The following is a 24,394-nucleotide window of genomic DNA, read 5'->3' on the forward strand; positions in this document are numbered from 1 at the left end:
GTTAAGGCTGGCTGGTGTGTGTATGTAACGTGTTGAAAGGGTGTGTTTCTGAGCCGTGGAGGTGTAGGGGGAGAGGGTTGGGGTGTGCGCAGGGAAACGTGTGTGTGTGAGTAGGGTATGTGCACATACGTGGACACGCATGAAGGAATGGGAGGGAACGTGCAGGTTGGGTGGTGTACGCAGGGAAAGGGTCTGCATGTGCAGGAGAGGATGAAGCAGACAAAGAGCCATGCAGGCGGGCAGGGGCACACCCGGGGTCCCTCACCGGGGTGTCGGGGCTGGGGGAAGCCAGGAGAGACCCTGTCCGGGACTCCACGCAGGGGGTCCCAGGGAGGAGCCGGTGGTCCCGGTGTGTGTGGGGCGGGGGGGGGTGAGTGCAAGGACAGGAGCGTTTGCGCAAGAGGAGAGGTGGGACGCGTCCGAGCGTCGCCTCTCCGTGACACTCGGGGTCCGCCACTTCTTTTTCTCGGCCGCCTGGGTCCCCCCGCGGGCGTGGGGCCGGGCCGCGGGGCTTCCCCCCGCGTTGCCACCCCTCGGGGCGGGCAGGCACCGGCGGTTTGGCTTTCGGCTTTAATCGCAGCCGCTGTAAGAGCAAAAAAATAAAATTTAAAAATCCCGCTGAGATCCCGCCGGTCCCTATCCCCGCGGCGGGGCCGATGCCCGGGGCTGGCGGGGTCCCCGGGGCTGGCGGGGTCCCCGGGCAGCGCAGCCTGACTCCTCTCGGGGTTGAGGAGTTAATGTTTGCACAGCAGCGGGGAGGTGGGGGGGGCTCCGATGGGTGTCTGGTTAATTACATCGTCGTGTTTGCAAAATTTCCAGTCTTTCTGGCAAAGGCAGCTTTCTGTGGGAGGGAGAGCAACGGGAAAGAAGGGAAAAACAGAGAGAGAGAGAGAGATCGGTGTTGAATGTGTGTGAAATGAGAGAAGAAAACGAGAAATAGAACAGCGAAGGAGAGAGAGAAAAGGAAAGAGAGAGAGAAAAGGAAAGAGAGAGAGAAAAGGAAAGAGAGAGAGAAAAGGAAAGAGAGAGAGAAAAGGAAAGAGAGAGAGAAAAGGAAAGAGAGAGAGAAAAGGAAAGAGAGAGAGAAAAGGAAAGAGAGAGAGAAAAGGAGAGAGAGAGAAAAGGAGAGAGAGAGAAAAGGAGAGAAAAAAGGAGAGAGAGAGAAAAGGAGAGAGAGAAAAAGGGAGAGAGAGAAAAAGGGAGAGAGAGAAAAAGGGAGAGAGAGAAAAAGGGAGAGAGAGAAAAAGGGAGAGAGAGAAAAAGGGAGAGAGAGAAAAAGGGAGAAAAGCCAAAAAAAAAAGAAAAGGAGAATAGTAGAAAAATTAGAAAGAAAAAAAAAAGGGGGAGAAAACCGGAAGAAAAAAAACAGGAGAAAAACGGGGGGGTAGGGGGGGGTGGGGAGAAAAGGGGAAAACAAAAACAAACAAACAAAAAAAGATAAAACCGGAAAAAAGAAAAGGAGGAAACCGGAAAAAAAGAAAAGGAGAAAAACAGAGAGGGGATGAGCGAGCGAGCGAGAGCGAACGAACGAAATAAAGAAGGAGGGGAAGGGTGGAGGGGGGCAGCCCTGCCCGGTGCCCCCGTGCCCGCAGGACGAGGCGGGGGCGGCGGGACGGGGCCGGGGGCGGCGGGGCCCGTTGGGGGCCGCGCGGTTCAGCACCCTGGAGAGCTCCGCGGCGCCGGCCGGGCGGCACACGGCGGGCGGGACCCGGGGGAGCGGCGAACACGGGGGGGACACGGAGGGGGACCCCGTGGTGCCAGGGCCGGGCAGGGCTCGGGGGGGCCGGCGGGACCCGGCGCGGCTCGGGGCCGGGATCCCGGCAGGGTTCCTGCATCCCGGGGCTCAGCCCTGCCCAAGGACCCGTCCCGGAGCGGGGCTCCGCGCCCACCCGGGACGCGGGAGGGAGAGAGCAGCGGCCCTGCTCCGCTTTCCGCCGCAAACCGCCCTCCCCGCCGGAGCTGCCCCCCGCCGCCCTTACTGCCCCCCTGGGCTCCGCGGCACGCGTGGATTCGGGGCGCTCTCAGCTCACCCCAGTGTGTGTCCCCCCCCGAGTCGCCCCACGGTGCCCGTTAGCAGGAAGGTGGGAGCGCTGTAACCCGCCCCCTCATCCCGCCCGCAGGTGCGGGCCGTGTGCTCCCCCCTCCCTATTTCCCAAGAAAGTCCAAGGGAGGGGGAGGGAGCCGGGGGGGCACAGCCCAGCGCCCCGCCAGTTTTGGGGCTCCCGTGTGCGGGGGGTGCGCGGGGGTCAAACCCCTGCCAGCGCCCGGCTCAGCCCCGACCCCCGACGGGAGCAGCGGGACGAGCTCCCTTCCCCTCTCTGGCTTGCAAACAGCACCACAGCCCCCAGCTTCAGCCCTGCCCCCCCGCATCCCCGTCCGTCCCGTCCCCCCCCCCCCCGCTCCGGGGGCTTCTGCCCCGCCGGGGCGGACTCCCCACGCACCGGCTCGCTCCGTCCCGCCGCTGCTATGCGGAGCTCCGCGGTTGCCGCCGGCTTTTCTCATGCAGATTCCCTCTTTCACACCTCCCAAACAAAGGCAAACGGGGGCATCGCCTCGCCGTGTCAACACACACGCTCATTAGCGGGAAGGCGGTGGGGGGAGCGGGTGGGAACGGCTCGAGCAGCCCCTCCGGGGGGGCGGTCGCATCGGCGGGAGGTTGTAGCGGGCCGGGGATCACCCGAGGAAATTTGGAGCGAGTCCTTCGCCGCATCCCCCCTCGAGTCAATAAGTTTCCGAAGCTCTGGGTTTGGCTGTCTCCGGTTCGTTTATTGCAACACACGCAGCTCACAGCCAGCCTTTGCCCACCCGCGATTCGGCATCGCGGGGAGCGGCAGCCACGGGGCTCCGGGCCCGGGGAGGGAGAGCCGGGGGCGGGTTAAGCCCCGGGGAACCGTCGGGGCGATGGGAACGGGGCCCCGGCATCGTCCCGGAGCTAGGAGGGGCTCGGGGGGGGTGGGGGGGCAATTAAAGCTTCGCCAATTACCGCTGCCCACGGAAAAAAAAAAAGAACTGATTAAAACGGCTGTGGGGAGGGCGGGGGGAGCGGTACCGGGAAATCACGGCCGGGGAAAGGGCGAGGGGAGCGGGGAGGTGGGAGAAGGGGCACCTCGGTCGGCGCTAGCTGCCCCCAAAACCGGGAGGGGCGAGCTCCGGGGCTCCGGCAGCCCCCGCAGCCCGGGCCCGGGCTGGGGCCGCCCCGCCGCGGTACCGCGGGGGAGTCGGGGCGCTCGGCGGGGCCGCTCTCCGCACCCGGGCCCGCACCGACGGGCCGCCGAGCTCTGCGGCTACCGGCTCCCGCCCCGCTGCCCCGCGCCCGATTTTTTTGTGTTTTCATTTTTGTTTGGGCTTTTTTTTTTTTTTTAATTTTATTTTTGGTGGTTTGGGGGGTTTTGGTTTCGTTTTTTCCCTTTAAACCGCCGAGCCCGCAGCCGTTCCGCCTCTCCCGGAGCTTCACCCCGCCGCCGGCGCCGGCATCGCCGTTCGTTTTGCGCCGTTCCTTCCGCCGAAGGCCCGGGCTGGAGCTCGGAGGGAAGGAAACAATAAATTCGTTAAAAACAAGAAAAAGGGGATAAACAAAAATAAAACCTCCCCGGTTCTTCCTTTGCATTTGGGCCGCGCTGGGGGGGGGTGTGTTGGTTGGTTGGTTTGTTTTTTCCAACGCCCCCCCCGCCGTTTACAGAAACACGCGCGGGGAGCAAAGAGCCCCCCGGGCCGGGCTGGGGCATCCCCTCTGCCCAGCACCGCGGGGGGGGGACCCCGGCCCTTCCTCGGACCCCCCTCTTTGCGGGGGGGCGGGGGTCCGGCTGGCCCCGCGGGGGCTGCGTGGGGCTCCGCGGCCGTGCGGGGCGGGGGTGCCGCATTGTTTGCCGGCGGTGTGACCACGCACGCCCGCAGACACACTCCCACGCACCTCGCCCCCCCCCCGCAATACGGAAATTTCCATGTCCCAGCTGCCTTCCCCTTTTAACCTTGGTATTAATTTAGGACGGCTCTTTTTAACCGGCCTGTAATGCATTCAGGCGCTGCTGGAGGTTCATCTTTTCTTTTTTTTCTTTTTTTTTTTTTTGTATCGTGGGTTATATTTACACCCAAAACAAAATAATTACACTTTTGTTGGCGAGAGAAAGCTGGTGATTAGGCTGTGGCTCTTTGCAGCAAACCCTTTCTCAGTGGTACACCAGGACAATTTTTCACGGCTGGGTGAAATCAGACGCGGGAGGTAATGAATCCTGTGAGCTATTTAAATTTACAATTTGTAACGCAGTCACTCAGAAACGCCTATGGCCCGGCGAGGAGACGCTTGCTGGGTTTGTTTAATGTTAAAACCTGCACCGTCCCCCTCTGACCGGGGGGAAGGAGGGGAACGCGGGGAGGAGAAGCCTCGCCCGCCCCCCAAACGCGCTCCCGCCGGCAGCAGCCCCGCGGAGGAGCGCGGAGCGGCGCGGAACCGCCACCTCCCGCCGCGCCCGGGCTCGGCTTCGCCTTCCGCGGGCCGGGCAGAGCGGCGGAGCCTGGCCCCGCTCCGCGCTCCTCCGCGCTCCTCCGCGCTCCCCGGCGTGACGGCCGCCTCCGACTGAAAATAGTTGCAAATATCAACAAAGTCGGCGGCGGAGCATCCCAACAGATAGATAATTAATTACAAAACACAGGGGGAATATGCAAACCGCGTATTACAAATTCTACAGGGCTTAACTGATTGGAAACAGATTATTATCTTGTTTGTCTTTTGTCTGTTTCACTTATCCCTCTGCCGTCTGTTGTGGTGTAAGTTGATACACTTTATTCTTGAAAGGGGATTTTTTTTTATATATATATAGTAAATTCCATCAACATCTTGTATAAGCGACGCTGCTTCTCCGTGCATCACCCTGTTAAAACACAATAGGTTTATTAGTTACATACAGGCGGATATCGCGGTGCCTGAATTACCACAGGGGAATGCGGCCGGCGGGGTGGGCGGGGGGGGGGGCGTTCGCTTCTTTGGGGTCCCCCCCCCTCCCCTTCCCCTTGGCTTTATTTATTCCTTTACTTTTAAACGAAAAAGGGAGCCGAGCCCTGCAGCGGGGAGCGGGACCCCCCGCCACCGCCCCCCCCCCCGCCCCTGCCCCGCCGCGGGGGGACAGCGGGGGGGTCCCCGGCTGCGGGTACGGGCTGCAGAGCGGCGTCGCGGCGGGGGGGACGGGCCCGGCGGCGGGGCAGGGCGGGGGAAGCCCCGGCCGGCCGGTAGTGAGGCCCACGGGGGTCCGTGGGTCCGGGCTGCGCGGGGGTGCGAGTGGCGGGAGAGGGGACGCGGGCAAACGCGTGAGTTGCCGCTCACGCACCCTTTGCTGGCGCGTTCCGGGTTATCCATACGAACCCGGTTATCCATACGATTATCCCTACGAGCCCGTTACGGCGCGGGACCGGGGCCCACGCCCCGCCGCGTCCCCCCACGCCGCTCCCTGCCCCGCCGTCGGGGCGCAGCGGGGCTGCCCGGGCCGCCACCCGCGCCCGCGTCCCTCCGTGGGAAGAAAAGCGTGCGGTGTCTGCGAGCGGGGCTCCACCGGCGGGACGGGCGGGCAGCGCCGCGGGGCACACGGACACGCGTGTGCGCGTATAGATGGGCACGCATAGGCGTGTGCGTATATATTGCTATCCACGCACACGCGCGGAGCCGTGGATGTACATACGCGTACCTCCCTAAATACATCGTTCCGTTGGTATTTACGCCGCGCCGGTTTGCTCCGCGCTCCGCGGCCGTGGGAGATTCCCGCGGCGGTGGGGAGCGGGGCCGGGAGCCCCGCCGCTCCCGGGCCCCCGAGCCCTGTCCCCGCTGCCCTGCTTCCCCGGGACCCTTCCCCGAAATTCCCCCCCCGCCCCGAGCAGCCAGAAAAATTCCCCCGAAAAGCCAAGGAGCCCCCCGCGAGCGCGGGCGTGAGCGCGGCCGCGGCCGGCGACGGTCGGGCCCCTCTTCCTTCGCCTTCGCCTGTCTTGCCCATTTCTTCCCTTTTATTTTATTGCCTTTTTTATTTCTTTTCCTCTCTCTTCCCTTCCTCCTTTCCTCCTCTCTTTGTTTTCTGTATTTTCCCTCCTCTTCCTCGCTCGCTCGCTCCGGCGCTTTTCTGTCGCGCTTTCTTTTTCGTTTCCTTTCTTTTCCGTTCTCGCCGTTCTTTCTTTCTTTTTATTTCTTTCCTCCGTTCATTTTCCCTCTTCCGTTATTTTTCCTTCATTTTTCCGTCTCCTTTCTTGCCTTCTTTATTTTTATTTATTTCTTCCTTCGTTCTTTCTTTCCTTCTTTTTTCCCTTCTTTTTCCTTCTCGTATTTTTTCTTCGGTTTTCTTTCGTTTTTCCTTCCGTCTCTCCTTCTTGCCTTCCTTTTTTTCGTTTCCCTTAATTTATTTTTCTTCATTCTCTCCCTTTCTCTCTCTCTTTTCCTTTCTCCTTCTCAGTCTTTTTTTTTTTTTTTCCCCCGGACACATTTCCTCTCTTTCCTTCTGTGTTTTTTGTCCCTTTATTTCCCTTTTCCTTCTCTCTCTTTTTCCCTAGTCTCTTCCCTCTGTATTTTCTTATTTCGTTTCTCGCTCTTGCCACGCACACCCCTACCCAAGGGCACCCACAAACCGCCTCCACTTCCCCACCGATGCCCTTTTTCCGCGGAGGGATTTGGTTTTGGTTTGTTTTTTGGTTTTTTTTCTTTTTATCGCTACCGGCAGCGTTTCCGCGCCCCGGTGTGGAGCCGGCGGCGGGATGCTCCGCGGCGGCGGGATGCTCCGCGGCTGCCGGGCCGGAGCGGGCTTTGGCCGAGCCCTTCTTCCCCGGGAAAAAAAAAAAAAAAAGAAAAAGAAAAAAAAGAAGGAAAAATAAATTGTAAATTTAGAGATTTTGGCTGGAGAACCGGGCGGGGAAGGGGAGGGGAGGGCCGGCCTTCACCTGCCCCGCCGCCTTCCTCCTCCTCCCCGCACGGCCGGACCCCAGGGCCGCCCCGTCCCCTCCCCGAATCCCGGGGAACGGGAGGGAGAGGCGGCGGGGCCGCCCGACACACCGACCGCGCCGCTCCGGCGGGGAGCTCCGGGCTGGTGCCGCGGCCCCAGACAGAAGAGAACCCCCCCATTCCCCCCAAGCGCCGGGTCCAATCCTGCTCTCCGTCCCCTCCCGCACGGCCAGCCGGCCGTTTACAGCTCCGCCGCACCTGGAATTAAAGAGAAAACCAGTGTCCGAGGGGGCAGTGCCCGCCGCCCCCCCCCCGGGCCGCCCCCGGCCCCCTTTCCCTCCCGGGGCTTGCCAGCGACCTACGCGGGGCGCGGAAGGGGCGGGAAGGCGGCAGGCCCGTGGGACAAAGGCCGGGGGTGGCGGGGGGGGGGGGGGGGGGGGTGGTGGCGGGGGGGGGGGGCCCGCATACCTCCGCGCAGCGCGCTGCCGGGGGAACTTTTCATCCCGCCAGGCTGCGCGGAGGAGCCGGCCCTCCCCCCGCCCCCCCAAAATTCCCCCCCCCCCTTTTTCCCGCTTGTTGCTCTTGCAGACAAAAGCATCTGCCGCCCCCCCCCCCCCCCCCCCGCCGCCCTCTTGCGCGAAAACCAAAACTGCCCCCAGCCCCAAGGCGGGTGATGCTCTCCCCCAGCCCAGCGCCGGCCCCCCCCCGGCCCTCCCCGTTAAGAGGAAGGGGGGAAAGGGAAGGAGACTCGCTGGGGAAGCGGGGGGGCTGCAGCGGGGCCCCCCCCGGCCCCCCAGCCAGGTGCATACTCACTTCGCGGCACAGGTACAAGCCACCCTCAACAATAGAGGCGCGTTGTTTTTTTCCCTCTGTGCCAAGCACAAGGCTGGAGCCAATTTAGATATGCTATAAATTAAGAGGTTGCCATGGTTACCGGCCTCCCATTGGCCGCAGCCGGGGCGACGCGGGCCTCGACGTCACTAAATCTGAATAAGGATGCGCGAATTACTAAGGCGGGGGACAAAGCTGGCGATGGGGACAGCATGAGAGTGGCGGCGCGGCGGCGGCGGAGCACAGCGAGGCACCGGGGCTGCCGGCTGCAGGGGGGGGGTTCATGCACCCCTCCCGCCGCGCCCGCTGCCGCAGAGCCCGCCAGCAGCGAGGCCGCCGCTCCGCCGGCTCCCGGGGCGCTCCGGAGGGACCGGCGGGGGGACTGGGGGGGGGTTATTATTCTTGTTATCAGCAGTATTGTTATTATTGCTCGGGGGTGGTTTGGATTTTTCTTTTTTTTTTTTTTTTTTTTTTTTTTGGGGGGGCATCGGTTTTTTTCCCTCCCGCCGCCGAGGCTCCGGAGAGAAGAGGGGGAAGAACTTGACAGCCGCTCCGCTCCCCTCCCCTGAATTTTTCGTTATTCCCGCTTCTTCTTCTTTTTTTTTTTTTTAAATAATTTTTTATTTTATTCCATTATCCTCCTTTTCCTGCATTTTTTGAGCCGCCGGCGCGTGCCGGCGCGGGGCTGACTTCTCCTTTGCGCGTCTCCATCCCCCGGCGGAGGTTATGATGGTGCATTGTGCGGGCTGCGAGAGGCCGATTTTGGACCGGTTCCTGCTGAACGTCTTGGACAGGGCATGGCACATCAAATGCGTCCAGTGCTGCGAGTGCAAGTGCAACCTGACCGAGAAATGCTTCTCCCGGGAAGGCAAACTCTACTGCAAAAATGACTTTTTCAGGTGAGTGTGTCCCCCCCCGCCAACGGGGACGAGAGGGCGCGGAGGTTCACACCGCGCCCGGCCCCCGGTGCCTCTCCGGGGTCTCCCCCGGAGCTCTGGGGGGACCTTGGGGGGCTCCCCGCTTCCCCGCCCATCCCTCTCTGCCGGGGATCCGCACCGAGCCTGCCCCACCGCTCCGGCGGGGAAGCAGCCCCCCGGGCCGGGGGAGCCCCGGGGCGCGGGGGGCGGCGGCTACGCTACGGCCGCTGCTGCAGCCTGAGGTGGGGGCGGCGAGGCTGTGCCCCCCCCCCAGTCTCCCCATGACCTTGCCTCCACCAGCACCGGGCCCCGCTCCGCCCGTGCCACCGGCCGCCCCGTCGCGGCAGGCCCCGGTGGGCATCCCGGCGGCAGCCGCCTGTGTCCCCCCGCTCCGGGCCCGGCCTGGCGCTCCTCGCCCCCCTCCCGGGACCGCAGGCCCCGGTGAAGACGGTGGCCAAAACCTCGGCCCCCCCGACCCCGACGGGGCCCCGCTCTCCGCCGCTCCTTAAACGCCCCTAATGACTGCGATAAGGTGCCGCTGAGGAAATTAGGGGCCGGGGTGGGAAGCGGGGGGGCGATGACTTATGACTCCTAATGCCCTCACTACATCAACGTCACGGGGAGCAGCGAGGGAGGCAGAAGTTGTGCCGAGACCGGAGGGGAAAAAAGGGGGGGGGACCCTGCGTGGGCACCCCAGGGGCCTGCAGCCCCCGGCTCCCCCGGGGACCGGGCAGCGGCAGCCCCGCTCCCGGGTTTGGGGAGCGTTTTTTGTGGGTTATTTTGTTTATTTGTTCGTTTGGGGGTTTGAAGGGGTTTGGGGTTTTTTGTTTCTTGGTTTGGTTGGGTTTTTTGGGGGTTTTTTTGTTTATTTTTTGGGTTTTTTTGTTTGTTTGTTTTTTTCCTTGGGGAGATCGTTTGCAGCCGATTCGGATTCCCTGGAATTTAATTTTTTTTTTTAACAAAAACCGGCATCTTCTGGGGAAAAAACCGCTCTGCCTCCAGCGAAGGGAAGGAAAATCGGAGATTCCCAAAGCGCTGTTCCCCACCAGGAAAAATCCCCCCCGGGAGAGCGGGACGGTGCTGGCGCCGGGCTGGGGACCCCGGGCCGCTTCGGGGAGCGGGGCTCCCTCCGCCGCCGCCCGTCGTTGTTCTGGGTGCGCGGTGCCCCCCGCCCCGCCGCTCCCTTTTTCCGTCGCTCTGGCCATAACCAGCCCCGTTTTCTCCCCGGGATTTTCAGGCCGGTGCCGGGCGGAGCCGAGCCCCCCCCGTTCCCCTCCCGGGAGGCACCGGCTGAAACGAAATCCACACACCACACCCCCCCCCGCCCGCCGAGCGCGGAGGGGAACCCCCGCCGCCCTCCCCTCCGGCTCTTCTGCGGCCAAATCCGGTGGAGGATGCTCATGTGGGTTCCCCCCCCGGGTGGGGACCCCCCCCCCTCCCCCCAAACCCGAGCTCTCTCAGTAGCCCACCCGGCGCCTGCGAGCGGGGCTGCGCGGGGCTGAAGGCTGTCCTCCTCCTCCTCGCCGCAAAGGGGCAAGGGGTGCGAATCGCCTGCTCCCCTAAAATCTCCCAGCGAGAGATGCTGGAAGATCAGGCTCCCGCGGTGGGATTTTGGGGAGGGGGATCGGTATAAACGCCAACCCCCGCAGCCCATCGCCGCCGGGGCTCCCAGCTCCCGCCTTTCTCCCCTTCTCCAGGAGGTTTGGTACCAAATGCGCCGGCTGCTCCCAAGGCATCTCCCCCAGCGACCTCGTCCGGAAAGCCCGGAATAAAGTCTTTCACCTGAACTGTTTCACCTGCATGGTCTGCAACAAGCAGCTCTCCACGGGCGAGGAACTCTATATCATAGACGAAAACAAATTTGTTTGCAAAGAGGATTATTTGAACTCTCCCAGTTTGAAGGAAAGCAGCCTCAACTCAGGTACGAGCGGCTCAGCCCGCCGCAGCGCCCGGGGCCGCGTCCCTGCCGCCCGCACGGGCAGGAGCAGGCAGCGCCCGACCGCCGCCCGCACCTCCCGCCGCACCGCCCGCACCTCCCGCCGCACCGGCGAGGAGGCTTCGCCTTGCGGGGCGAGGGGCTGCACCCTGCAGCCAGCCCGACCCCCTGCCCCCGTGAATCCGCGGGGGGAGGGAGGGATTTGGGGTGAAAGCCTTCGAAGCGGGCGGAAGCCTCTGTGACACCACCACCCCACCCCACGCGGGACGCGGACACGCGTGGGATGAGCGGCGGCCGAGGTGCAGCCCCGCAGCGTTGTTCCCCGCCTCCCCCCCGGCTCCTGCCCCGCGCACGGCCCCTACGGCAGCGGGGATGGGGGGCGGTGAGGAACAGGGACACCCCCCCGGGTCTGGCCCCGGAGCCCCCCACACCCCAGAGCCTGCCCGGTCCCCCCGCGCCGTGGGCCTGATCCTTCGCCTCCTTTCACCCAGAGGCAAAGCTCCCATTTGACTTCCTTGGAAGCTGTCTCTGCGTCAGGACAGCAGGATCAGGCCCACTCCTGCTGTCCCAGCCATGCCAGGCGCCTGTGCTCACCCCCTTCCGTGGGCTCTCTCTCCGTCCAGCACCCGGGGCCGGATCCTGCCACGCCAGTCAGTGGGGCCGCTGCTGTGAGCGAGGCGAGTAGAGCTTGGCCTTGGGGGGGGGTGCTGGCATCAGGGTCCCCGGGGGGGGGTGGCTGGGAGGGGGCAGTGAGCCAGGCTCAAGGCAGTGACTGGAGACCCCCCCCAAACCCCGACAGGGACCACTTGCATTTTTCCCAGTGGCGCATCCCGCTTCCTGGTGTGAAAGGCGCAGGGGGGGTGAGGGGGAGCGCTGGGGGCTGCGGTGGGCCTGGGGGATCGCCCCCTCCCCAGCTCCCCCCAGCTGGCACCAGGGCCAGGGCGAGCCGGTGCACGGGTTCGGGTAGGGCGGTTCTTGCCTGGAGCTCTGCGTGATGTTGGGGGGATGATGCTTTAGGGGTATCGGGGGGCAGAGGCCATCTGCACCCCTTGCCGCTCTCCAGCACCCCCCAACCCCTCTCCTGAAAAGCAGCCAGGCTGGGTGGGCCGGGGAGGGCAGAGGAGAGGGGGGCTGATCTCTCCCCTAAGTCACCTGCCCCCCCCACCCCTTTCCTCTCTGGGTCTCCTTTACAGTGTCCTCATGTACAGACAGGAGTTTGTCCCCGGATCTCCAGGACCCCATGCAGGACGACACCAAGGAGACGGACAACTCAACCTCCTCGGACAAGGAGACCACCAACAACGAGAACGAGGAGCAGAACTCGGGCACCAAGCGGAGGGGGCCCCGCACCACCATTAAAGCCAAGCAGCTGGAGACCCTCAAAGCTGCCTTCGCCGCCACCCCCAAACCCACCCGCCACATCCGAGAGCAGCTGGCCCAGGAGACCGGCCTCAACATGAGAGTCATCCAGGTAGGGCAGCCCCAGCCCACCGCCCTGGCTCGTCCCCCAACCCTGACGGCGTAATGTCATGGGGCTGGCCAGCGACATCATTCCCACCGCAGACCCAGGTTCCTGTGACATCAGAGCTTCAGGGGGCGATTTCCTCTTGTGGAGCAGAGACAGGGAAAGGACCCACCTGGGGAGGGAAGGAGAAGGGGTGCTGGTGGGATCCCAGAGGGTTCAAGGCCGCGAGGGTCTCCCCCGGGTGCTGCAGAGGGGTTGGCACGCTGAGGCCGGCCCCACGAGCTGGGGAAAGGGGGACAGGCAAAGCCCACCCGTCCCCCACCAACGTCACCCCAGGCCCAGCCCTGCACCCACCCCACGCTCCCGTGGGTTGGCGGGGATCCCCCACCCTGTGCTTTAACGCATGGATTCCATGGGAAGAGATGAAAACCAGCCCCGAAATGGGAGCAGGCCGGGCTCCTCTGCTGCCACTCGCCAAGCCAGCGGCCCAGCTTCCCCCAGGCCGAGCAGGACCCTCCGGCGTGGCCGGGAGACGGATGCTCCGGCCTTGTGAAGGCAAGAAGCCGGTGCGCTCTGCAGGCAGCCCGGCACTTCCTCACCACACTGCCCCCGTGAAGAAAATCCCTGCGGAAATGTAGGGATTAATGGGCTTTAATAGAGGCATTAATAGGAGAGGACTCTCCGGCTTTGCCGGTAGCGGAGCTGCGAGTCCTGGCTCCCAGCAGAGGGGAGCGGGAGAAGTCCCCGGAGGGGTGTGATGTGCTCGTTCCCCCAAGCTGCTCCGTCCCCAGGGGACACGGGGGGAGTGGGGCAATAATCCAGACACCCACCAGGCCGGGGGAAAGGCGTGCGTGGGCTGAGGCCATGGGGTTCAGATGAGGCGATGCCCTGTAGCGAGGCGGCTGCGTCTTTCCCTTCCCTTTTATCTCCATCCCCACCGGCCGCCTTTTCTTCTGACTCCCTGCCCGCCACAGTGGGTGCTCATCTCCCTGCTCCCCGCTTGCCACCTACTTCTGCCACGATCCAGAGTTCCTCCCCCCATTTCCCTTCCCTCTTTTCCTTCCTTCTTTCCCCCCCATAAGGGAAAATTCTCCCTCCTGTATTTTCTGGCTGCCCTCTCCCCTTCCCCGCTCTCCCTTGTAGGGACAGGCAGGCTGAGGATACGCATGGGGGGATGCAGCCGGGGGGGCCCAGGATTTTAATATCTCTCATTATTTGCACCTTTGAGGGCTAGTGGCAGCAGGATGGGGGGGGGATGTCATTAAAAACCACCCATCAGTGGGAAAACCCATCCCCTCCCAGGTGGGTGCAAGACTTCCATCCCTTTCCCCGGCCAAAGTTGGGGCGGGGGGGGTGGGTCCCCAGTCCCAGCGGGGTCCCCCATCCCCGGTGGGTGCTGACGCCGGCCGGGCCGCAGGTCTGGTTCCAGAACCGTCGGTCCAAGGAGCGGCGGATGAAGCAGCTGAGCGCGCTGGGTGCCCGCCGGCACGCCTTCTTCCGCAGCCCGCGCAGGATGCGGCCCCTCGGCGGCCGCCTCGACGAGTCCGAGATGCTCGGCTCGACGCCCTACACGTACTACGGAGGTGAGGGACCGTCCGCGGGGGCCCTGCCCCGTCCCCCCCCCGCCTTCCCTCCCTCTTCCCCTTTCCCTTTGTTCCTCTCCCGCTTCTCCGTGGGTTTTTCCTTCTGCCCCCCGTTCCCCACCGCTCCCCGACCCCCCTCCGCGGGCAGCGGAGCCACCCGGTGCCCCGAGGGGACGGTGAGGGGGGGGCTCACCCGCGCCCGCCGCAGCATCCCGGCCCGCCCCACGCACGCCGCAGCATCTGTGCATGCACCCACCGGGCTGTGCGGAGCCACGCGTGTGCGCACCCACCCAGAGGCAGCTGCGCGCGCCCACGCGTGTGCGCACCCACGGCTGTGCAACGCACGCACCAGCGCGGGGATGTGCATCCCCGCACGCGTACGCCCGCTCACCCCCCGGCACACGCACGGCACCGTCTGCGCACACAGACACGTCCACGCACGCCCCCACGGGCCGGGCATTGTGGCGGGGCGGCGCGGCCCCTCTCCCGCGAACAAAGCCCCAGCTGCGGGGCTTTTGTGCCCCTTTCAGGCCGCGTTTGTTCCAATTACCTCCCGGGCCCGCAGCATATGGAAGGTCACTGCCGACGGGCCGGCCCCCCGCCGCCCCGACGGGACGCGATGGGCGCAGCGGGGCGGCCCCACCGCCCCCTCTCCCCACAGACCCCCCCATAAGCTGTGTTTTCAAAGCCTCCCCTCTGACCAGGGGCTTTCCAGGCACCCCTTGCTGCCCTGCAGTTAGTTTCTAGATCCCTTCCAGGCTGCTAAACACATATATAATTTCCCCATTATATATTTTTTCCCCATTTTATATATGTTTTTTCCCCTATTCCCCTTTTATATACGCTCTCCCCCATTCCCTTTTTATATACACTCTCCCCCATTCCCTTTTTATATCTATTTTCCCCCATTCCCTTTTTATATCTATTTCCCCCCATTCCCTTTTTATATCTATTTTCCCCCATTCCCTTTTTATATACACTTTCCCCCCATTCCCTTTTTATATCTATTTCCCCCCGCCCATTAACTAAGCATTAAATTGAGCCCATCCTCCCACCCCAGCTGCCCCAGCCCCGGGCTCCTCACCCCCCTATATCCCCCCCTCGCTCCCCTATATCCCCTCCCTCCCTCCAGGCCAGGCAGGGAGAGGGTGATGAGCGCTGCAGCCCTTAGGACGGGTTTATTTCTCTCGGGTCAGGCTCAAATTTGCAGCCGGCTCTTTGGGCCACGCACCCCAGGAGCCGGCAGAGTATTTCGGACGGGACAGCCACACTGGTCCGGGTCATGCTTGTGCCCGAGGGGGAAGGACAGGGCTGGGTATGGGGAGCGGTGGGATTTTGGAAGGGTTTTGGCCCTGGAGGACCAGCTCCATCCTTTTCTCTCCCCTCCCGCAGATTACCAAGGTGACTACTATGGACCGGGAGGCAACTATGACTTTTTCCCCCACGGGCCGCCCTCCCAAGCCCAGTCCCCGGCCGACTCCAGCTACCTTCAGAACTCAGGACCCGGCTCCACGCCCCTGGGACCCTTGGAGCCCCCCCTAAGCGGACACCACTCCTCAGAAAACCAAAGGTACACGGATATGATCTCGCATCCCGACACCCCCAGCCCCGAGCCGGGGATGACCGGTTCGCTGCACCCCATCCCGGGGGAGGTCTTCAGTGGGGGGCCCAGCCCGCCCTTCTCCATGTCCAGCAATAGCGGCTACAGCGGGGCCCTCTCGCACCCCAACCCGGAGCTCAGCGAGGCGGCGGTGTGGTAGGCCTGGCGCGGGCACGCGTGTGCGTGTGGAGGGGGAAAGCACCCCCACGTTCCCCCAGCCCACGCGTGTCCCCCCCACCCTGCACCAGGGCGCATCATGTCACCATCGCCGGATAAAGACCCCCCTCCGATGCCAAAACGCATCCCTGCATCCCCCCGTGCCCTCCCCATCACCGCAGAACCCCCTCTGGACCTTGGGGCCACCCCGCTACCTCCCCCTCCCGGCACCTTCCCCCCAACACTGGGGGGGTGGGCAATGAATGGTGCCCGGCCCCGAAGAACCCCCCCCGCCGGCGTCGGGACCACCGCCTCTCGGACCAAAGCTGAACTCGCCTGGACACAGGTCCCACCGCCCCGGCGGTGCCTGGGGAGGGGGGGCTGGGGCAGGGCTCCCCCCTGCTAATTAGCATCCTTTTTAATTATCCCCTACCACCTCATGGCGGGGGGGAATGGGGAATAGCAGGAATAACCCCCCCGGCCCCTCCCCTGCCCTTGGTTTTGTTGTTCCCCTTTTATCCCCAAGAAGAAGGTGGGTTTGGACCCGGTTTTTGGTGATGGGTAGCAGCGGGGGGGTGGTGGTGGTGTGGGGGGGCCGGGCCCAGGGCTGCCCCAGTGACTGGCTGAGATTGGGCTCCCACGCGGCAGAAAAGACACCAGAAAGAGGCAGAAACGGGAAAAATACAACAAAAAAACTCCAATAAACAAAAAAAAACCCCAAACACCCCAAACAAAACCAACCCAACCACCACAACCGCGGAAATTAAACCCGAGCCTCGATGCCGAGTCCCACCCCAACGTTTCCCGGAGGCTCCGCCAATTTAAGGATGTATTATAGTTTTTGCTTCTAGTTTCTTTATTTTGTATAAAGGAGAAACAAATAAAGTATGTTTTTGTGTTTACTGATTATTTATTGTACTTTAGTCATCGGAGGCTCCGAATTTTTCTATTTTGAAGGCGGGGAGGGGGTGGTGCCAGGGAGGGGGTGAGAGGATAGAGGGAGGGGAAGAAAAAAAAAAAAAGGAAGGAGAATGGAAAAGGAAAGAAAAAAAAGTTGAGTTGTTTTCTGAAAGCGTCGTGGGTTTCCTGTCCCCGCTGCCTCTTGCGGAGGCTGTTAGTGTGAATGGCTCTTGTTGTTCAATGTGAATAAAAAACCTTTTAGTTACCTACTGTTCGGTCACCTGGTCCCTTTCATTTTAATTTTTTTTTTTTTTTTTTTTTAAAAGAAAAGACCATGAGAGATGCTGGCTGGGCTGCCCTGCTCTCCCCCCACCCCACCCACCCTGTCCCCCAGCCCTGCGCGGGGTCTGGGGGAGCAGTCCCCGTCAGTCTCCCGGGTGGGATGGGTGCCACAGCCCCTGTACAAGGTGATGCTGCTGCATCCAGGGTTGCATCACCCACCCAGCACCCCAGGCCCCCCCATCACCCCCAGCTCTCCAGCACTGGGGGGGACACCTTCCCTCACAGCAGAGAGGCTGGTGCATCATTTCTTCCTGTGGCGGGGGGACATATTGTGTGGAACACCCCCCCCAGGCACCCCGGCAGCACCCACAGCCCTGCTGGCAAAGCATCCCTGTGGGGGAGCCTCAGGAGTGCCAGGGGGGGTCAGCAGGGGTGCTGGGGGGGGCACCGCAGGGGGGTCCATGAACACCATCAACAGCTTTTGCCCCATCTGCCCCAGGGGGGCACCAAAGGCAGGCAGGAGGGGTGTACCCTCCCCCAGCACCCCAGGCCCCCCCTTTCCCTCTCTTGTTTTCTGAGATACAAAAATAAATAAAGTCCAAGGCAGGCTGCAGCTCTGAACTAATATTTAAAATGCAAAATCATGGCAGAGTTTTTTCCCCCCCCTTGTCTTGCAGTAAAAAGATATAAACAGAATAAATTACCTTCCCTCGCTGGCTTATGAGTCCCTCTCTCCTGACCTGAATTTTAAGTCCTGGCTTGGTTGTAGCACGGAGCACTGATGATTTATGAAAAGCCAGCCACTTCTCTGCATATTTTCTCTGTTCAGCCAAGTGGTGGAATTTATCCTTCCTATACCATTACCAGCATTAATAAGAGGGTAGCAAACGAGCCAGGCCAAGCCCCAAGGGATCCCTCAGCCAAGAGCTGGGGCCATCACAAAGACACTGAACTCTCATCACCCACTGAGCAAAGCACCTTCTCCCCTTTTAACAGCTGGGGAAACTGAGGCAGGGCTGCAGCCAGCCACTCCCTTCTGCTCCACCCCTTCCAGGCTGTTGGTGTTATCAGGTAACGGGTGCTTCTTATAAGGACAGGGCAATGTGTTGTTAAATAACTCCCAGCATCATTTTCAGGGTTATAAAATGGAGCACAAGGTTATTCACTGGGTGAACACTGGCTGCTATTATTATTATTGTTGTGATTATTATTATTAAATCCAAGGCATACACCTCAGGGCTGTTTTCAGGCTGGTGGGGCACCCCATCCCCAGGACCCTGGCAGGGGACAGGCTGCAGGAGGGATTTTGGATGATGTTGGCATGCTCCAAGCTGCCACCTCCCATGCAGGGGCCACGGGGGGCTCTGTGCGGGAGGACGGGGCTCGGTGGGAGCAGCCATCCAAGCAGGGACCTTTGGGTGCAGAATCCAAACCTTCCCCCAAGTCACCGGCCGGGGGCTGCTGCTGCCCTGGGCTTGCCCGTCCCGGCAAACACCCACCTGCGGCTTGGCACGGGCAGAAGGGACCTGATGGCTGGGGAAAGCGCGGCGCCCGGGTCCAGGCCCCGGAGCTGCCCTTGCAGGGAGCAGCTGGGTTCAGCCCGTTGGTTATCCCAGCCCTTAGCCGCAGCCAGGGCCGGGGTCCCCATCGCAACCAGGGTACAGCACCACAGCTGAGACTGGGGTCCTCATCACAGCCAAGGTCCCCATTGTAGCTGGGGTCAGGGTCCACGCTGCAGCCAGGGTCAGGGTACAGCATCACAACCAAGACGGGGGAACCCATCACAGCTGGGGTCCCCATCACAGCTGGGGTTGGGGTCCCCGTCACCCCAGCAGTCCCAGGAAGGCAGCAGCACCCAGGGTTCGTGCCTGCCTCCAGCTGCAGGGTGGCCACGGGTGACAGCCCACCAGCTGGGGCCATGCCCACCCCTGGGGGGGTGTCCCCCAGACAACCTGCACCCCCATGTCCCTGCCAGGGACATCCAAAGCCCAATCACCCCCACAACCGGCACCCAAAGCCCAAGCGCTCCCTCGTCAAGGGAAGGAGGGTCAAAGCTCCCTGTTGGGGTGCTCAGGGAGTCACCCCAAACCCCGCGGTCGTGCCTGTGTCACCACCAGCAATAACCCCCCTGGGACCATGCCGGTGGAAAAAACTCCGCCAGCTCCCGGCTCCTCCCAGGCCCTGGCAGAGCAGCATTGGTCCTGGGAATAAACTTCTTTTCAAAAGCTGTTGGGCAAACATCAATGCTATTTTTTTTTTTCCTGACCTTTTTCCCTTTTTTTTTCAGAAGGGGAAGGTCTGCAGAAGGTGGAAAGTAATCAGGTTTTGGACCTGGGATAAAAAATGGCTGGAGCAGGTTGGGCTGACTCCTTATAATTAATAGTGTGCCTCGTAATAGGATTCTCCAGCCTTCGGTGCTCCCTGGAAACACCTTTTTACATAAGATATTGCTCACGCTGGAGTGGCAGAGTTTTGATTTATGGGGTTTTGGCCTCCAAGAAGCATCTGGGGGGCTGGCCTGGGCGGTGGGAGGTATCGGGGGGAGAGGGGAAAAGGGCCGAAGGCGGGGAGGGTGTTTCTGGGGGGGTGGCAGTCAGGTCCCGGGGCAGGCGCCTGGCCGGGGGAAAAGGGCTTCGTGGGGGATGCCTGTGATCGGGGGGCTGAGCTGGTCCTGGGGCTGAGCCCCCTCTCCTCCGAAGGGGAGGAGGAGGAGGCTGAGAAGGGTTTGGGGGCAGGAAAGGGCTTGTCTCCCTGCCCCACATCACCGGGTGGTGCTTGGGGCACGGGCTCTGCTGGGGAACTGGGGAGCAGCCGGGGCTGGGGAGCCCCGGTGGGAGCAAGACCCCAAGTCACCCGGGGATGGGAGGAAGGAGGGGGGAGAAGAGTCATTGGGGGGATGCAAAAAACCCCGGGAGGTGCGACAGCAAAGGGCTAAAAGCAAATGCAGCACTAGAGAGCGGGAACGGGGGAGAGCAGGAAAGCCTGGAGGAAAGGGGGGAATGGGAAAAAGAGTGGGATGGGGGGGAAAAGGGGGATCACGGGAGGTCCGGGATGGGGTACACACACACACACACGTGTGTCGGTGCACCTCGGAGCCCATGGGTGTTAAACACAGCCGGGGAGCTCTGCCAATAAATCACCGTAACAAGTGGGTCTGTGTGTGTTGTTCTCTTCTGACCGCAGACAGTGCGGCAGGAATGGGAGAAGATTGTAATAATTAATAATCATTAGAATAATAATGCATAAAGACAGTAGCAAAGTAATTAGTCAGAGAGAGAGCGCTTGCTAATTGAGGCAGGGAGCTGCAGTCCGAACAGCCTGGGGAGGAGCAGGGGCGGGGGGACCGAGGGGTGGGGGACGTGGAGGAGGATGCCCGGCAGGTCGAAGGGGCAGAGCGGGACATGTGTACCCAGTCCTGCCATGGACAGGCAGGGGAGGCACAGGCAGGGCCCCGGCTCCATCCCTGCCTGCAGCGTGAGCCCTGGTCTCATCCGCCCCGCGTGCCTCAGTTTCCCCAACCCCACATGGATGCTGTGTGCAGAGGAGAGGCTGCGGGAGGAGTCCAGCACCATATTCGCCAGGCAGTGGGGCTTTATTTGGGTTGTTTTGGAAGGAAAGCAAGCAGAGGGTACTGGCAGGGCTCCGTCGCGTCCCCCTCCTCGGGGCGGGTGTCACTCCAGCCCCACCTGGCTCTTCAGGGCCCGCAGCTGGGCTGCCTGGATGCTGCTGCCCCCGCACACCACCACCACCACGGAGGCCAGCGGGGTCCGCAGCCGCCCCTCACGCTGCAGCCGCTGCAGCCGCCCCGTGTAGAGCAGGGCCAGGGCGGCCCCGCACGCTGGCTGCACCAGCATCCTCTCGTCGTCTGCAGGGACAAGAGCAGGGGGACACCCTGAGTCACCCACCCACCCCGTCCCCACCAGCCCCCTGACTCCGGCACATCCCAGACCAGTCCCAAGACCCGGCGGTGTCCCCGTCACCCCTGCCATGCCCAGCTGGTCCCTGCTCACCCAGGAACTGCTCCACGGCTCGCACAGCCTCCGTGTCCTCCACCACCTGGGAGATGACCTGGCACTCCTGGGTGCACTCCAGCGCCCGCGCCGCCACCGTCTTGGCTCCCAGGCACTTGGCCACGCTGGGACAGGCGGGGAGGAAGGCGATCAGGGTGATCCCGGGACACTTCAGTGAGCTGGGCTGAGACCTGCCAACTCATTGCACGCGTGGCTGCTCCCACAAAGCCCGGCTCACCTAGTGATGTCAGGCAGGGAGACGAGCCGGCCGGCCGCCAGCGCCGCGTGGAAGCTGTGAGCCCCCCGGGTCTCGGCGGCAATGATGGGGACGTCCTGCCAGTCCACCTGGTGCAGGCCAGCCACGACGCCCGCCAGCAGCCCCCCGCCACCCACCGCCAGCAGGATGGCGTCCGGTTTGGTCTCCAGCGAGTCCTTCAGCTCCCGGACCAGGCTGGCATGACCCTGCCTGCAGGGCGAGGGGAGGTGGGAGGATGGAGCCCAGGGGCACCCCGAGCCAGCCTGGACCCCAGGGATGGGGAGCGGGGGCAGGAGCTGAGCCCTGGCAGCACTCACCACACCAAGGGGTGGTCGAAGGGGTGGATGCTGACCCAGCCCTCGGTCTGTGCCAGCTCCAGGGCTCTTCTGTTGGCTTCATCCCACACCTGGGGTGGGGGCAACGGGGGCTCAGGTGGGCCGCATGCAGCTCTTGCACCCCAGAGACGGGTCCCTTGTCACCGCGGGGCTGGGGGACACCAGAAACCCACGCGGGGCACTGGGCTGAGGTGGGGGTCCCCAGGGTGACCCTGCTGCAATGCCGGGTGCAGGTGGTGCAGGAGGGGGGCATTTTGGGATGGGGTTTGCCACGCACACCCCTGGCATCACAGAGCAGGCTGAGCTCAGGTTCAGCCCCTCTGGTCCCCCCCAGATCCCGGTTTTAGGGGGCTGCCGCGGGGGTACCTGGCCGGAGACCTCCACCTCCGCCCCCAGCTCCTCCAGCTTGCGCACGGTGGCAGGGCCGGTGGTGCTGGGGACCACGACGGTGATCGGCAACCCCAGCTTCTTGGCCGCATACGCTGCTGCCAGACCCGCGTTCCCCCCTGCATAAAACAAATGGGGGTCAGGCAGGGCTCGGCCCCCCCTGCCCCCCCATATTACTCATGAGCATCCCCCATAGCTTGGGGCCCAATTACCTGAGGAGCAAACGAAGCGGCGGCAACCCTTCTTGGCAGCCTGAAAGGCAGGAGGGAAGGAGGGAAGGGGGCGGTTGTGTCCCCCCGCCGTGCCCCCATAAGGGCACAGGCAGCACCCTGCCCATGCCGTGCCCGCGCTCACCTCCTGGCAGAGGTTGCCGATGCCCCGGATCTTGAAGGAGCCCGTGGGCTGGACGTTCTCCAGCTTCATGTAGACCTTGGTGCCCGCCGCCTGGGACAGGGGCAGGCTCTCCAGGATGGGCGAGACGATGTGGAAGGGCTTCTTGCCCCCGCCGGGCTGGGCTGCCATGGCCCCAGGAATGGATGCTCTGCCAGGGAGAGGTGGGGGAGGCACTGGCTGCTCCCCGTGGGGACCCCCACCCTGCAGCCCTGCTGCCCACCCTGGGCTCGGTACGGGGCACAGGAGCCCCTCGGGAGGGACAAGACTGTCCCCACTGTCCCCTCCCAGCTCCGGGATGCAGCACCACTGATCCCTGGGGCGCAGCGATGGGCCCGCCCTGCCAGAGCCCCAGGACAAGCTGGGCCACCCGATCCTCCATCCTCCTGGTCCCCAAGGCCCCCGCGTCCCCGGGTTCCCCCCGCACACCCTGTCCCCTGACTGAGCCAGGGCCACCCCAAGGCGGGGGTTACCTGGTGTCCCGTGGGGCCTCGCTGCGTGTCCCCAGCTCCTTGCCCGCAGCCGCAGCAAAGTTTGGAGGACAGAGGAGGAAGAGGTGACGTCGGAGGGGCCGTGCCGGTGTCCCCAAGTCCCCGTGTCCGGTGGTGCAGCGGGGCGAGGGGCAGGGGTTAAACATTGCCCTGGCTGTTTGCTCAGCACCGGGCAGGTTTTTCTGACCGTGGGGCTGGATCTGTGCCGAAAGCGTCCAGCTGTGTCCCGGGCACGGTGCCGGGTGCCCTGAGTGGGGACAGCCACGTGCAGCCCCAGCAGCCAAATCCCAGCGGCCTTCGCGTGCCCAGGAGATGGGATGTGGGTGCCCAGGAGATGGGATGAGGAGAGGCAGCTCCCAAATGACTTTGGGGGTCCCCAAGGGTTTGCCCCCGCCAGCTGGGCACAAACACCAGCTCTTCTCAGGTCCAGCCAGAAACACATTGTCCCAGCGGATTTGAGGACTTTGCCCATTTGAGCCAGACCCCCAGTGTAGCAAGGGCAGCCTGTGCACCCCAAATCCCTGGCAGGTAGCCGAGACACCCCCCATCACCTCCAAACAAGCCATCGCACCCCTATGCCCACCCTGCCAAGACCCCCATGCTCCGGCAGCCCCGGGCCCCCCTCCAAGCTTCATGTCCCCAGGGGGGCTCAGCCCCACCAGCTGGGTAAGCCCCCCAGGACAAGCTCCCCCAGCTCCTGGCTGGCCAAACCAGGGACCCCCCAGGCAGGAGGGGTCTGGGGGGGGGACAGTCCCCACACAGCTTGTGCAGGTGCCCCATGAGCATCCCTTGAGAGGGGATTGCCCGGAGGGACCCAACCAGAGCCGGGCTGAGCCCTGAGGTCCAGCAGCACCCGGAGGCCCCCAGGCAAAGCCCACTCCTTTCCTCCGGGACACCCCAGGACCCCTTCTTGCCACCCAGCCCTGGGGACACCCCCCAGAATAAGGGTTCCCCCAGCACACTCCCTACCTCTGCACAGAGGGGCTGGTTCTGTCTTGGACGGGAGAGGAGGAGGAAGGTGGGATCTGGAGGAAGGTCTGTCCCTGGCTCCTGGCCCCACAGCCGCAGAGGATTTCTCTCTCCCTCGGGCCAGAGGAGTCTGAAAGCAGAGATCGCTTTGGCACAAGGTTAGTCCAGTCCACCTCTGTGGGGGTCCCAAGCGGGGGGACACTGCACACGAGCTGGCACACGCGACAGCCGTGACACAGCCAAATGGGGTGTGCTGGGAACCCCCCTGCTCTCCCTCTGGCTCTGCCCCACTGCCAAGTGGAGAGAAGTGAAACAGACCCCAGAATACCAGATTTCAGACCCAAACGGCACTGCAAAGCCCCCCCAAGAGCTCCACTGGTGACAGGCACTGAGCAAGGTGCAGGCTCCAGGGCAGCCCTGTCCCTGATGGAGCTGGCCTTTGGTGGCAATGAATTAACTAACCCCCTGGTGCTTACACCATCATTAGGCTTCAGAATGAACAGCACACAGCACGGGCAGGGTCAGCACAGAGGCACAGTGCTGCCTGCAGACACAGGCGCCTCTACATGGAGCCATGCTGCTTCTGGGACACGGGGGATTGGAAATGTGGGGGATGATAAGGATTTCTTGAACGAGGGCACCAAGGGCAGGGCACACAAGCTCCAGCCCCCGCGGGGGCCCATGGAGCCACCCCCCATCCCGCAGTGGGCAGAGGGGCTGAAATCACTTCCCTGGGGACGGGACAGGGATGGGCCCTGGGGACCCTTGGTGGCAGGTGCTGGGGAAGGGGTGCAAGGATCACCCCCACTGCTCACAGGGGAGAGGCTAGGGACCCTCTCGGCAGGGGCACCACATTTCAGCTCAGCCCTGGGGTGCTCCACCGTCCCTTCCCACCCCGCACCCCTCTCCCTGTCCCCACTTTGACTCCATCCCTGCGCTGGGGAAGGCAATGCCAGGCTGTCACCCGGTCACGTCC

The 24,394-nt window shown here is 63.2% G+C and overlaps 2 protein-coding genes across 2 annotated transcripts; one reads left to right on the top strand and one right to left on the bottom strand.

The window, feature by feature from the left end:
• The first annotated feature begins 8,467 nt into the window (after positions 1–8,467).
• On the top strand, positions 8,468–15,402 carry LHX5 (LIM homeobox 5). Its single transcript, XM_059827849.1, has 5 exons — positions 8,468–8,640; positions 10,356–10,579; positions 11,788–12,065; positions 13,477–13,642; positions 15,035–15,402. Exons 1-5 carry the CDS (start codon positions 8,468–8,470, stop codon positions 15,400–15,402), a joined length of 1,209 nt encoding a protein of 402 aa, XP_059683832.1.
• Positions 15,403–20,251: 4,849 nt separating this feature from the next.
• Positions 20,252–22,090, bottom strand: SDSL (serine dehydratase like). Its single transcript, XM_059827863.1, has 7 exons — positions 21,923–22,090; positions 21,781–21,820; positions 21,548–21,687; positions 21,164–21,252; positions 20,829–21,056; positions 20,591–20,715; positions 20,252–20,445 (listed from the first exon to the last, which is right to left on the bottom strand). Exons 1-7 carry the CDS (start codon positions 22,088–22,090, stop codon positions 20,252–20,254), a joined length of 984 nt encoding a protein of 327 aa, XP_059683846.1.
• Positions 22,091–24,394: the final 2,304 nt, after the last annotated feature.

Source organism: Gavia stellata, chromosome 21 (assembly GCF_030936135.1).
Source record: "Gavia stellata isolate bGavSte3 chromosome 21, bGavSte3.hap2, whole genome shotgun sequence".
Taxonomy (NCBI): Eukaryota; Metazoa; Chordata; class Aves; order Gaviiformes; family Gaviidae; genus Gavia; species Gavia stellata.